The 13,781-nt window shown below is 38.0% G+C and overlaps 1 protein-coding gene across 1 annotated transcript in view; it reads right to left on the bottom strand.

Annotated features, from left to right (window-relative positions):
• Positions 1-927: 927 nt before the first annotated feature.
• LOC112524448 (exocyst complex component EXO70A1-like) overlaps positions 928-13,781 on the bottom strand; it is a 15,629-nt gene continuing 2,775 nt past the window's right edge. The window contains exons 3-12 of the mRNA XM_025134268.1: positions 12,694-12,899; positions 11,608-11,841; positions 10,387-10,525; positions 10,101-10,313; positions 4,231-4,436; positions 2,625-2,825; positions 2,418-2,517; positions 1,753-1,862; positions 1,507-1,653; positions 928-1,351 (exon numbers count right to left, since the gene is read on the bottom strand). Of these exons, the coding sequence (XP_024990036.1) occupies positions 1,234-1,351; positions 1,507-1,653; positions 1,753-1,862; positions 2,418-2,517; positions 2,625-2,825; positions 4,231-4,436; positions 10,101-10,313; positions 10,387-10,525; positions 11,608-11,841; positions 12,694-12,899 (1,674 nt within the window). The 3' untranslated portion in view covers positions 928-1,233. The remainder of the gene's footprint in view (positions 1,352-1,506; positions 1,654-1,752; positions 1,863-2,417; positions 2,518-2,624; positions 2,826-4,230; positions 4,437-10,100; positions 10,314-10,386; positions 10,526-11,607; positions 11,842-12,693; positions 12,900-13,781) is intronic.

The following is a 13,781-nucleotide window of genomic DNA, read 5'->3' as shown; positions in this document are numbered from 1 at the left end:
ACTTTTTACTTACTGCAATGATATGTTGTCGCTACAGGTGAAATTTTATTTCTTTTAGCTATTTAAATTTGGTTATAAAATATGTTTTATTCAAATAATTTTATATTCAAATAACTATAAAATAATTTTTTATTCAAATAACTAGAAGATAATTTAAAAACCATGATACAAAATTAATCACATAAAATAAACATTAATTTCTCAAACATATTGATACATAAATATCTAATCATAGTACTGGTTGGTCTTTGTGTCGTTATCGTTGGTCTTTGTGTCGTTATCGTCGTACAAGTCAGTCTCTGTGTCCTCGTCCTCGTCCTGTTGTGGTGGCTATTGTGGTTGATGTGCCGCCATAGCTTATGCAAATAATGTTTATGTGTCTATAGCGGGTGGGTGGGGTGAACTGGCGAGGTTGGGAACTACTAAATGCCTTGTACATTTGATGCATGTACCGGTTACAAGCATTTAGTGGCTCGACAACTCAAATTAAATGAGCTTATTTTGTGTTCGAGATCGACATGAACTAAATATTAATTAAGTTAGAGAGATAAACGAGCTCGAGCTCAAGTAACTAGCTCGTTAAACCTTCGACAGGGGCTTGCCTCTATGACACCGCAGTTTTCCTCTCCCATGATGATCGTGAGATTGGCACAATGGGGGTGCTCCATAGGATGGAGTATACCATATTATATAAGGTTTTATTATATGCTAAAAGGAGAGCGTGAATAATAAATCGATATGAATATTATGAGTTTACTCGTAACAAACATGTCGTTGATAGTAATTTCTTCTAACGTCACTCTTTTTCTGTAATCTTCTATAAGGGGAAAATTTCCGGTTCGAGTACATACGATGATAACCTCAAATTCCATAGCCTTGGTCGGAAACCAAAGATCAAATACCGCGTATAATACAATTAGAAGAGAGAAAAACACAAATCTATACACAATTACAAAAGAATGGTTCACAGTAACAGTAATATCAACTAAGAGACAATTTAATGGACGTTTAGCACTGCCTTTTCTTTTACTTGTTACTTACCCGTATCTTTCTTTACCTCAATAGATACAAAAAGACCATATATGCCCTTATCATCAACTACAGGATACACTACCACAAGGGTAAAAGAGTAATTCAACACTAGTTGCCTCCACAAGACCCTAAATACAGTGTATAGCAAGTATCTTCTCCTTTAATTCAACATATCTTTCTATCTTTCTGGGAGTACAATATCTACCGTCTGGCATCGCTCGAAGTCTTACCCTCGAAAAATTCGCCAAGCATCCGGTCAAGATCCTCTGCTGTATACCTGATGTATTTATGGGGATTCTTCCCATTCTCAACAAGTGCCCTGAAATCAAAAACAGGAAAGTCTTACGCAAATGTAGGGTCATGGGGTGAGATGTATGACAGTAAACAGAGAATGCATCACAGACAACAAGATATCTTTTGTAAACTCGATCTCAAGTTTACGATTAAGCATGCAAAATCCTGAGGGAACTGTACCCAAAACGTTTGATGAAGGATCGGTATGCAGGCAACAAGACTTCAGCGACTGCAAGCCTCAAAGATTCTCGTAGCTCTGTATCAGGAACCGTCCACTGAGATTGTCTTTGATGAAGCTCCTCAAACTGAACATTAAAGATCTTCAACCTAATAGCGCCACATTTCAATTTATCATTTGCCAAATTTTTTAAATATTTTCGACATTTTTAAGGATATGACCCCAATTGTAGGGATGTTAGAACAAACCTATCTTTTACGAGTGCCCGCGAAGCTCCACTGCTATTTCCTCCATCACCACCAACTGAACTACCACCTCCAGATGAGGTCAAACCTTGAATAGAGAGACATTGAAGGATCTAATGAAGGAAACAACACAAAAAAGTTATATTTCTTATATGAAATTGTTCGAAAAGAAATGAGTCGAAAATTGTCCAATAGCTAGAAATAATTTAATTTTTATATAACTTTATATGTATATTAATGAACATGAGGTAATTGAGCATGCAAAAAACAATAGCCCCACCGTCCCAAAATAAATATAACGTTCGACTGGGAGAACGAATTCGACTATTAGTCCATTATCTGAAGTACTGTCAACGACAAAATAGGAGAATCTTGCGGACCAAAATCAAAGATATAAATGTTTTTGCAACGATAACTAATGGACAGAGGAAATTTGGACCGGAACTTCGTGAGAAAAGAACTATTGCAATTGTTTAAGACATCTCAAAAAGGAAATTGCTGGATTTATTTCAGAAAGTGGGGCAATTAAGGAGGTACTTTTGGATTGAAACTACGCAGGAAAGGGTACCGTTGCATCCATTTAGAGACATCTCAGAAAAAGAATCGTTGGAAGGTTAGAAGTAGAACATTGTATTTTCAAACATTTTGATATACAAACAGAAATGTACCTTTTGCCAAGCTATCCTTTTGTACTGATTAGCGTGTTGTTGCACAACCCTTCTGTGTCTTTGCACCCAATCATCCCCCAACAAATCCTTTGCTTCGGATCTAATGCCAAAAATTTAGAAAATAATACTAGAGAAATAGAGAACAGGTATTCGTCATCAAAGACAAGCTAATGATTCTTTCGACTAATTACTATGTAGATATCGAACCTGCGCACGGATCTGACCATATAGTGAATATTGTTCATAAGAAACAAATTGGTGAGAGCAAGATCTTTGTACTGTTTGGATTTTCCTTCCAAATTGATTTGAAGGGCCTGCATGATTCGCATTGTTACAGATGCCAGCTGAGAATTCGAGTCCTCCCCATTTTCAAACTCTTGGAACAGTTGCTTCAATGTCGACTGATAACTGAATCAACAAAGTTTGATCGTTTCAAAATACTATATAATTCAAATGATGGGGTTTTAAGCATTCAGCAGTCTCCTAGTCACCAATTCATCAGGTCTAGGATTGCAAAAGTTTTGCCTTCAAAAGGGATAAGTAAGTATGGTAAAGCAGAATGTATGAATTTTGATTAGGCAATGAGATACCAAAAAAAAAATTCAGCATCATTTTAGAAACAAGAATAGTTGTGATTAAACTAATCAGATACTCAACAGGTGTCCACTTAATCTCACTAGAATTATACTCCCTCAGTCCCAAAAATAAATGTCCACAATGAAAAATGACACTACTTTAGGAATGTGTAACTATTACCCTTCTCAATTAAGTAAAGGACAATTTTACCCATTTCAATTAAGTAAAAGACAATTTTACCCTTAATAATAGAGAGAGAAATTTTCTCCATAACTAAAGGGTAGAATGGAAAATAGACACTTATTTTGGGACAAACTAAAATAGAAATGGAGACGTTTATTTTGGGACGGAAGGAGAAATAATAATACTAATCATAGAAATATAAGAAGTTTTCTATAAAGAATAATTATATAGTCCCATGCGCATCTGCAAAACATGCATTGATGACTTACACAATGTGCATTGAGCGTTTATATTTTAGGGTTTATTTTTTAACACCAATATATTGATTATTATCACAAATTTATTACCAATTTAATCAACAATTTACCACCAAAAGGTCATTGTTTTGCACTAATGCTCACATAAGATTATAAGTTAAATAAGCAAGTGCCTTCTTCAGCTATGTTGCCATGAATTTGGCAAGACTTGACCAAACATACCCAATATCCCACTTGAAAGTAGGGTGTAGGGGGATCACGAAGGATCGTGTGAGGAGAGTTAAGGTGAGAAGCGTAAGAAGGGATCTGGATCTTTGATCACCTTTAATCTCAAACACACCCATGAATCGCGCTTGATACGGGGATTGGTCCGGTGCATCTCATCTTAATGTGCATCCAAGGGTGGAGATCCCTTCTTATGCTTCTCACCTTAACTCTCCTTCTCACCGGAACCCAACCCGTAGAAGGATAGGATGTATGCAGACCTTTCCTCTACACCAAGAGGTAGAGAGACCGTTTCTGTGAACCCCACCCNCCCCCCCCCGGCTTGAAACAAAACTTTGAAGAGACAAGCTTTGTCAAAAAGTATTTTTTCTATTCCTGGGGATTTTGAAAAGACAATGGAGATCGTAAGGCATAGGAGAAAAATGCTAGATTGCAAGCATGCTAAAAGGACTGTGGATGGTAAACAGTAACAACAGCAAGACCATAATGAATTTCGTGAGACTAATATATTGTAATTTGACCTGTATATATTTTACGGCAGAGAATTATAAGACATAGTTTAGTTAACTTACTCGAACAAAAACTTCACATAGTTGATCACATAGCTTGTGAGAGGATGGACCGTTCCATCCGACACAGCTGTTTTTGTTGCATCTTTTTCAACAGCTTCTTCAAAATCCCCGAATGTCTCTTGCGCTGTCTGTGCAAGTCGCTTCGTCAAACCTAGAGCAGATTCTCTAATGTCTTTGCAAGCTTTCCCTACGAAAAGTGATTCGATCTGCAAAGATTCAGTGTATAAGTGCTAACTTCATTCATTTCAGTTATCAACGAAATCCATATACAGACTCCAAGGTGAACTTAATTGAATCTCACCGTTAAAAATTACAGTTTAAATGAACAAGGGTTCCTTTCAGATTGTAGAAGTCATTATCATAAGATGCAGAGAGTTATGCAATAATTACATAGTTATGTATTAACTGAGAAAGTAACATAAGTTAGAAGCAATTATGTGAAATATCAAGCACACTTGCTTTGGGCTAATGACAAACTCATCAATGAACTATTATGGCAATTTGCAGCATCTGTTCTTCATGAAAAAACTATGCAGTTGTTGTCCTTAACTGGAGAACTTTGTCCCAATTTAGTCCTTCAATCTAGGGCTGCACATAAACCTAATTGGCTGATTGCCCAACCCATCCAAAAACTGGCCCGAATAACCCAAACCTCAGCAGGCAGATGCCCGATTGATGCCTAAAGCCTACAGGTCGAGATAGTCGGTTGAAAATCGGTCAGGCCCAAATCAACCCGGCCCAACCAAGCCAACCAAACTCAACTCTCCCTTCAGACCTTCACTTCATTAGTCAAGCTATGTGTTCCATTGGCGTTGTCTCGAATCTCAATTGACGTCGTCCCAAATTTAAGGAGTTCCAAAGGCCGAAGTTGTTTCATCCAAATCAAAGGAGTTCCATAGACAAGTCCTTAAGTTCTTCTTTTTAGTCCTAGGATTTCTTGGTTTCAGTGATTCTTGTTGGTATTATGGATGAGAATATCTCTATGGAAGACTGTGATATCTATCTTGTGGATTTATGTTTAGTCTTATATTTGGATAATTCTTATATCTTGTTAAAAACATGTTGAACCCAACCCAAATGTGATTAGTAAGGTTGGGTTATACATTAAAAATGTTTTGAATAGGTTAGGATTCTTTAGGCGGAAGTAGTTGGGTTGGGTCATTCAAAAAACCCTCAACCCAACCCATGTGCAGCCCTAACTTTAAACGTAACTTGGTCAAGCATCTTAGAAATGGCATGCATGGTACACATGAAGAGTAAAATGGGCAAACCAAAGGTTAAATAGCTTATACAGCATACATACATATTTGTATATGTTATGATCAATATATGTATATGTTCTTTTGTGTATGCATGTATAAATGTGCATATGTGTGTTCAAAGGGGACCTACTTTGCTCCAACACATCTAAGGCTATCAATTTTTTGATCTTACGGCCTAGAAACACATTAAATGGGAACAAAAACCATGCATAGAATTTATTTAGGGAACAAAAAAAAATTCAATGAGGACAATTTATCCCACAAAAAAGTTCTTGCACTAGACCAAACTAACCCTATATATCTCACCCGGGGGTGGGGTCCCAAGGTGGGGTATGGAGAGGGTAGGATGTATACAGACTAGATCTCTACCCCAAATGAGTAGAGTGGTAGTTTCTGTGAAGACCTCTGGTTTGAGCAAAGTGTGCAAGAAGAAAAAAAGTTTTCCCAAAAAGTACGAATTCTGAAAAATGAAAAAAACGAATCCCGTGTCTTTCCGCTGCAATATTTTAGTCATTGATTTACACGAGACGAGGGTTTTTGATAGACTTGGGTCGCCCACAATGGTGACCTGTCGGTTGCCTTCCCAAAATTGCATCCTTAATTCCCGCCAGTTAACCGTCATATCTCCTAAAGTCTGTAGCCACTTGATGCCCAAAATAATGTCTGATCCTCCCAACTTCAGAGGGTAAAAATTTTCTACAATTTGGAGCCCCGGTAGTGTTAAAACAACCCCTCTGCAAGTCCCTTGACTGGCTCCATCATACCGTTTCCCAATCGAACTTTCACCGCAACCGTGTCCGATACTTTCATCCCGAGTTTGTCGACCACTTCTGTGGACACGAAATTATGCGCCGCACCACAGTCGATCAATACCAATACCTGAACTCCTCCGATGTCGCATGTTACCTTCATAGTCTGGGGTGGGGTAAGCCTACTGACCGAATTCAAGGATACCTCCACAGTGTCGAGGTGTGCGTGATTTGGTTCGGGTTCATCTTCCTGGTCACTCTCCTCCTTATTCACCAGGAGCACTTGGAGAGTCTTGATGGGGCACTTATGGCCTGGTGCAAACTTTTCATCACAACGAAAACATAACCCCTTTGCCCTTTTATCGGTGATATCCGCATCAGTTAATCTTTTGAATTGTCCCATAGGTCCTGTTGTGTTGGTGTTTGTGCCACCCTTCTTGTCGCTCGTGGTTGCGGAGTAGGTGGTATAGGTAGGGAGGTTACTTGGAACCCTAGTCGTACCTCCCCCACCATGGATCCTCCCATGCTAAACTTATTATCGTCCATCCTAACTGCAATTTTCATGGTTTGCGCCTACGTATCCGGTTGCAAGACTCTGATTACCGACCGGAGTTCTGGTTTAAGTCCATTGATGAATGCTCTCTCCAAGTGGCCCCGCCATCTTTTCAAATTTACTAATATATTCACGTGCAGCCCCGTCTTGATGAATTGCCAATAATTGCTCATACTCCCCTCCTTCTTGAGACGGTTGAAAGCGCTCTAACAACCGTTATGTCAAATCTTCCCACGAGTGGAAAGGATCGCGCCCTTCACACCAGCGGTACCAAGCCAAAGCCGCCCCATCCATGCATATTGCGGCCGCCCTTAGATGGTCATGTTCCTTGACGCCTTGAATTTCAAAGAATCTTTCAACCCGATAGATCCACCCATACGGGTCATCCCCATCGAAAATAGAAGCTTTAATTTTTCTGAAATCGCCCAAAGGGTCCCGCCCCTTGCCTTCAAATTGGCTGCTTTTCTTTCCATCAGAAGCTTCATCATCAGAGAACGACCCAAATCCAATTCTTGATCCCATACCTCTATCTTTCTTCGATTCATTTTTTCCGACTGCTAGAATTAAGTCGCTAATAGCCTTCAACACTTCTTGGAATTTCATCGTGTTCTCAGAGCGATTAGCCTATGTTTCCTCTCGCATCTTTGCTATGTCTGCTTCCAAATTGGTGATCCGATCGGTATTGCTCTCCATCTTGCTACCAGAACCGAACAGCTCTGATACCAAATAATATGAACTTGACCTGAATTTGAGAACAAGTGATCTCCTAAAAACTGATGAGGTCATATTTTATTAATTTCCTAAGGAAGAAACAATCAATGGAGCACCATATTTATAGTGTCCTGCTAACAAAAACAATCCTAAAAATCTCAAATATGTAACTTGCCAAATAAACAATCCTGAAAAGACTCAAATACTCAAATAAAGACTTATCCTAATTTAAATAATTAAATAAACCCAGCTAGCCTTATTCCATCGAACCTATAGCCTTATCCTTCCATCCACCCTAAAGCAAACATAGGTCGGCAAAATACCACAAGGAAATTAGTGTCTTCGAATGGCCTAAGGGTCATCATTGATTAGTACTCTCATTCCCCTCTTCACTCTTCCTTCTTCATCACGCCTTAGCCTACGACCAACTTTCGACGTTGCATCAACCTACCGTCACTTACTCTGCATCAACCAACCGTCACTTACTCTGCATCAACCTACCCATCGACGCACGAAGGCACCCCTCCCTATAGACCCACCACCCATATTCAACTTCCTGACCTTTCCCCCTATCAACCCACCACCCCTCTACTCTATTTCTTGACCTTTCCCCCTGCAGCACCACCGCCACCATCAACTCTTCTCCCTTACAACTATGCCTACATCTTTCCACATCACAATCAACATCCCCTGCAACTCCGCCACCAAAAACACCTCCCCCTGAGAAAGCAAACCCGCTACCGTCGTTTTCGCATATATTTATCTTGTGTACATCTTATTATCACCTATTGCTTTCTTAGGTGTACTTGATGTTCCCCTACCTTGGACATCTTGTTTTCTGAGGTGTACTTGTTGTTTCCCCTACCCAAGACATCCTATTTATTATTTTTGGTAGCATATATTGTTTTTATTAGTGTAATATATATTCTTGTACACCCATGTGTTGTTTACTAATGTAGCATATATTGATTTCATTCTCTTAATGGTGTTTAATTGCCTTCAATTGTTGGTCAACAATTTCCATTTGTCGGTTAATTGTAGTTTAAATTGTTTACTTGTCTATATCTAGTTTCTTTGTGTAGCATAATATTTTTATTAGTGTAGCATATGTAATTGGATACACCAATATGTGGTTTATCACTATAGCATATACTAATTTTATTTTTTTAATTGTCCAAATCTGGTTAATTGTAGTTTAATTGTCTTTTAACCCACAAATAAAAGCAATTAACCAATAATTAAAGGCAAGTAAACAAAAATTAACCAGGTGTAGACAATGAAATCAGTATCTAGTACACTAATAAACCACGCACTCGTTTACATGAATATATGTTACACTAAAATAAATGCAATATAAACTACACAACATAAGAAACAAGATGTCCGAGGTAAGAAAAGCAGCAAGTACACCTAAAAAAGAAACAATATATAAAAGATAAATAATATAGAAAACAATGGTGACAGGGTTGCGTTGTTAGGGGTGGTATCTTTGGTGGTGGCGGTAAGGAGTTGTTGGGGTAGTTTGATGGTGGTGGTGACTGCAGGAAGATGCAAGCGCAAATGCAAGGGAGGAATTGGTCGCGATGGCGGTGCTTCAGGGGGAAAGGTCGTGAAGTTGTGTAGAAGAATGGGTGGTGGATCTATAAGACGGGGAGTGATGCGCCGAAGGTATACTAAGACAACGGTGAAGGTTGGTCGTAGGTGAAGGTGTGCATGAAGGAGTGAAGAGGGGAAGAGAGTACTAAATGATGATGTCCCTTAGGCCACCGGACGACACTGATTTCGCGGTGGCATCTCGCTGACCTCTATTTGCTTTTTGGACAGGGGACAGGGGAGTTACCTACACCTAGGCCTTAGGGAGAGGGTGAAGCCGGTGATAGAGGGCTACACCCGTGAGAGGGGATTACTCCGGTGGGGGGCTACATCAGGAGGGTAACAGTTTTCACAGGTTCTAACATCTCCTGACACATCAAATCTCTTGAAACACCTGATCTCTCTTCCAGTTCCATGGGTGTCAAAAACTTAAAATTCATGATTCAATTCATGAACCAACTTATTTGAATCCCATTAACAATCAGTGGACATCGTTATGGTTGAATTTAATCTTATTATAGTTGTGACAACTTATGGTGTGACAGGGTCAGCCAAAAGGTTTCCATAACTGCTTTAACAGCATAAAGGGTTGAACGAGCAGTCTAGTACAGTCAGATAGTCTGCTATGGTCTGGTCTGGCTATTGGACCTTGTTTAATAAAACTTTTGCCACGAAACTCGATACTGAAACAAAATATAATATAATGATGATAGATATAAACTTCAAGTAATTGAACTATTGCAAAATACATATGTTAAAATTCATCATTATCTTCTCAAGAGATTCTTAAGATTAGAAAAGCCACTTGAAACAAACTGGCAAGATTACTTACTCCTTTCAGATCATTTAAAGTGTAACTAGACAGTCAAATCTTTCACCTATATTTACTTCAATTCTCCTATTATATAATTATATTCACGAGAAAATTCGTTTGCTTTCCAATCCAGTTCACATCTCATTACAATAAGAACATCTTACCATGAAAGGAGAACATAATCATACCTCAGAGTGAAGCTCGCGCATTATCTCATACATGTCCAGAAGCACAAATAACTTCTCAGGTGACCTCTTGCTTTTGGCAATTGCATCTCCAAAACTGAGTAGCATGGCGACGCTGCCTGCGGTAACTTCAGCAAAACACTGATCTTTAAGCGATTCAATGCCTTCAAACATTTGATCACAAACTCTCCGTTCCGCAGAAAACAGCAATTTTACCTGTTTAACAGGATTAGTTACTAAGTAGAGCATGTTTCAGTAATTTTTGTAACTTATTACTTAATCAACTCACTGCGATACGCATGAAATGAATCCAAGTCCCAATCTTGAGTTCCAAGACCTCCCACTGCATCTTCTGGACATCGTCTTTGCTAAGCTTCTCCACTCCCAATTTCTGAAGGGTTTCTTCCAGGACTGGTGAACGGGTATCCCTAATCAACAAGTACATCAAGAATACTTTTATATGCAAATGCTCATTCCTGTTGAATTAACTAATTTTACTTGATAATTAGATTGTTTGGCAATTTTGCAATTTGAAACAATCTGTCTTCCAGTTATAATTCTTTTCCAGAAATTTGACACCCTTTTTATCCTTGAGACAAAAATTCACCTTCTCAGTAAGACAAAAATTCAATCTGCTAATCATGTGCTGAGATATAACAGAAGCCAGGTGCTGTTATAAGGAGAATTTGGGCCAAAAATCTCATGGGCCTTGGGGACAAACTGGAGCTTGTAGCTATCCAGATTTCACGTTAATGCACTCTTTTTGGCTACTCCATGGTTACATAAGGAAATCTACAATCACGAGTTCTGTCACATCTAACTTTGGAGGACTCAAATCCCTTAGGGGGCGTTTGGTTTGATGGAATGATTTTGAGGGATTTGGATTTCATGGAAGGGATTTGGAATTGGAGGATTTGGATTTGGAAGAATTTGGAATCTTTGGAGTGTTTGGTTAGTAGGATTCGGAATAGAATTGAATTCCATTATTTATAAAAATAAATTATAAATAATTATAAAAATTATCTTTTTAGTAATTGATTATTACAAAACCAGTGTTTTTAACATATTCTAAAACATTATTACATACAAACCCTACGAAATTCCATGAAATATCAACCACCCCCATGGGATTTCAAAATCCTATGTTTGTGGGATTTCAATTTTAATCCCGGGATTTCAAATCCAAGAAATCCTTCAAGCCAAACATGGGATTTGAATGGAATTGAATTCCCAATCCCTGCAAATCCAATCCAATCCAATCAAAACGTACAAACCAAACAGGGCCTAGAAGTGAGGGGTATCATTCTCTAGCATATGGTCATAGCGCATCACTAAACAAATACTACCAGGCACCACATAACCAATCAAATCTGACAGCATCTACTTTGTTCATTTGTGTTTACTTGTATTTATTTGGAAATGGGTGTGTCATTCTCAAATGATCTCATATTGGAAGAAATTACAATGATGAAAACTTTTGGCAATTATTGAAAATGAAAGTAGATCTCACCTGTAAATAATGAGGCACTGTTGTGTGTGTCCAGCTTGCACCATGTGTTGGGCTAAATCATGAAGCAAAGGAAGGACCCGTGGTGGTATGAGGATTAAGGGAGTAAAAACAGCATTCTCGGCAGTAATGTGACCAGTATGACTATTAGAAGGATTCTTTGAATCAGGTGACCCAGACGATGGTCGTAGTGAATTAGGGAGGCATTCATATAGCCGATCAGGTTCCACAGATTTGCTGGAAGGTAATGTTCAGTAAAAGACAAGCAGGTGTCAAAGGTTATGCTAAATATACATATTTATATGAACGCCTGGAGAACTGAGATAAGAAAACTTTTTACCAGAAATTATCTATACTACCTTATAAACCAGATTTATCAAAAGTCTTAAAAACAATTTTTAATGCACAAAGTACTATACATTTATGCACAAAGTCTTAAAAACAACTCATAATGCATTAAGTACTACTACTTTATGCATTTAGTCTTAAAATTTCTTAATCTACAATTAAAATAACATATAGTACAAGTTACCAATGCACATTATTACCTTTTCTTTTCATGTTCCCAAGATACTTTTAGCACCTTTCACTCATGTCTTCACCCTCTCGTACCTCTATGCCTTCTCCCCATCCCCCAATATGAGATTCAAACTGATATTCACCATGAGTTATTAAAAGTTCTCCCACTCATCTCCCATTCAATTGCTCTAGAACTCTCGGTCTCGCTCTTGATCTCTTGATTCTTTGCTCTTTGTGTAAATCGAACACATTTGTGGAGTCGTTTAAATATGTTGGATTTTAAATATATTGGATTTTAAACTGTCATACAATTATTGTCATCGATAGACTGTAATTGGAACCATAACTCTTATTATTCAAATTGTATTAATATGCAAAGACCAAGTGTAACTTATATCATCGTTAAATCTTCTCTAATAAAACCAGCGGAACTTCAAAATCGTTAAAATTCACGGCTCCCGCCGCATTGCGCGGGTACACAACTAGTGTGTATATAATCAAGATAACTCATATGGAAGAGTAAAAGATGATTGTCAAGAGAGAGGGACAGTTTAAAATGATAGAAAAAACCTGTATGATGATAAGAGTTGTTTAAACTCCTGTTCCAGCTTAGATATAGCCTTAGAAAGTAAGTTACTTGCATGGCTGATAACTCCATCACTACTTCTGAAGCTTTTATTGTTGGTAAAAAAGACAATATTACTTCTTAGCTGCTCAATAGCTTCAAGATAGCTTTCAAGGTCCTCATGTGGCCCTCTAAGTATTTTAGCCTCAGCCTACATATTGGAAACTTAAATATTCAATGAAACAACAAAAATGGCAAAAAAATGACAAAACAAAGTATTATCCATCCATTACAATAGAATGTCAACTGATCAAACATACGGAAAAAATAAATTAAAACCTCTAGAGAACAGTTGTTCCTTAGGCTGCCAATCAAACCTCAAGAATTAAATCAAAAGGGTTACAAGTCAAGCACAAAGAAACACTACATTGATTATGCAGCAGAAGAAACACAGTTTGGAGAGATATTGAATTAACAATATAGTTTGTTATTAGTAACCTTCCCTGACTGATGATTACCATTTATTTTCTAGCTTATTCTTGTGCCCTTTAAGAAACTCGTGTCATTGGTACAGGAGAAATTTCTGCTTTTCTGTTCGAAAGAAGGGTAATTTTTTGTGTCCCATTACTTAATGAGAGATCAAGATAGGTGTTTGCTTCCATCTTGCAAAATAATTCAGTTATGTAATATAGGAAGTTCATTGATTCTTGGACTACCAAAGTTTGTTCTAAAAGTGGTTGGAAACCGTATGCAGTTACAGATCAAAAGGCATGAGTTCTTCTTTGAATGAAAAAATGTGGAAAAGAGAGTTAAATTGTAACACCCCAATTTCAGTTTTTAGTATAATAAAGAAACAACTTACATTTAGCTCGCACCTAGCAGCCATATAGCTCACAAGTAGCTTACATTGGCAGACGTAACTTACAGGTGGCTTACAATGAACTTTTACCTCGTTGTAAATAGTGAGTCCCTGAACCTTTTTACCCATCAACGAAAGCAGAAAGGAAATTAAAGAGCTAAGTGATGGCTAACTGAAGGTAAAGAAGTCGAGATACAACAAGTCCTAAACAGGGCGTGCAAGGTAAGTAAGCAA

The sequence above is a fragment of the Cynara cardunculus genome (assembly GCF_001531365.2).
Source record: "Cynara cardunculus var. scolymus isolate 2C chromosome LG 13, CcrdV1, whole genome shotgun sequence".
Lineage (NCBI taxonomy): Eukaryota > Viridiplantae > Streptophyta > Magnoliopsida > Asterales > Asteraceae > Cynara > Cynara cardunculus.
Note: the sequence above shows the minus strand (reverse complement) of the source record. Positions and strands in the feature narration are given on the sequence as shown.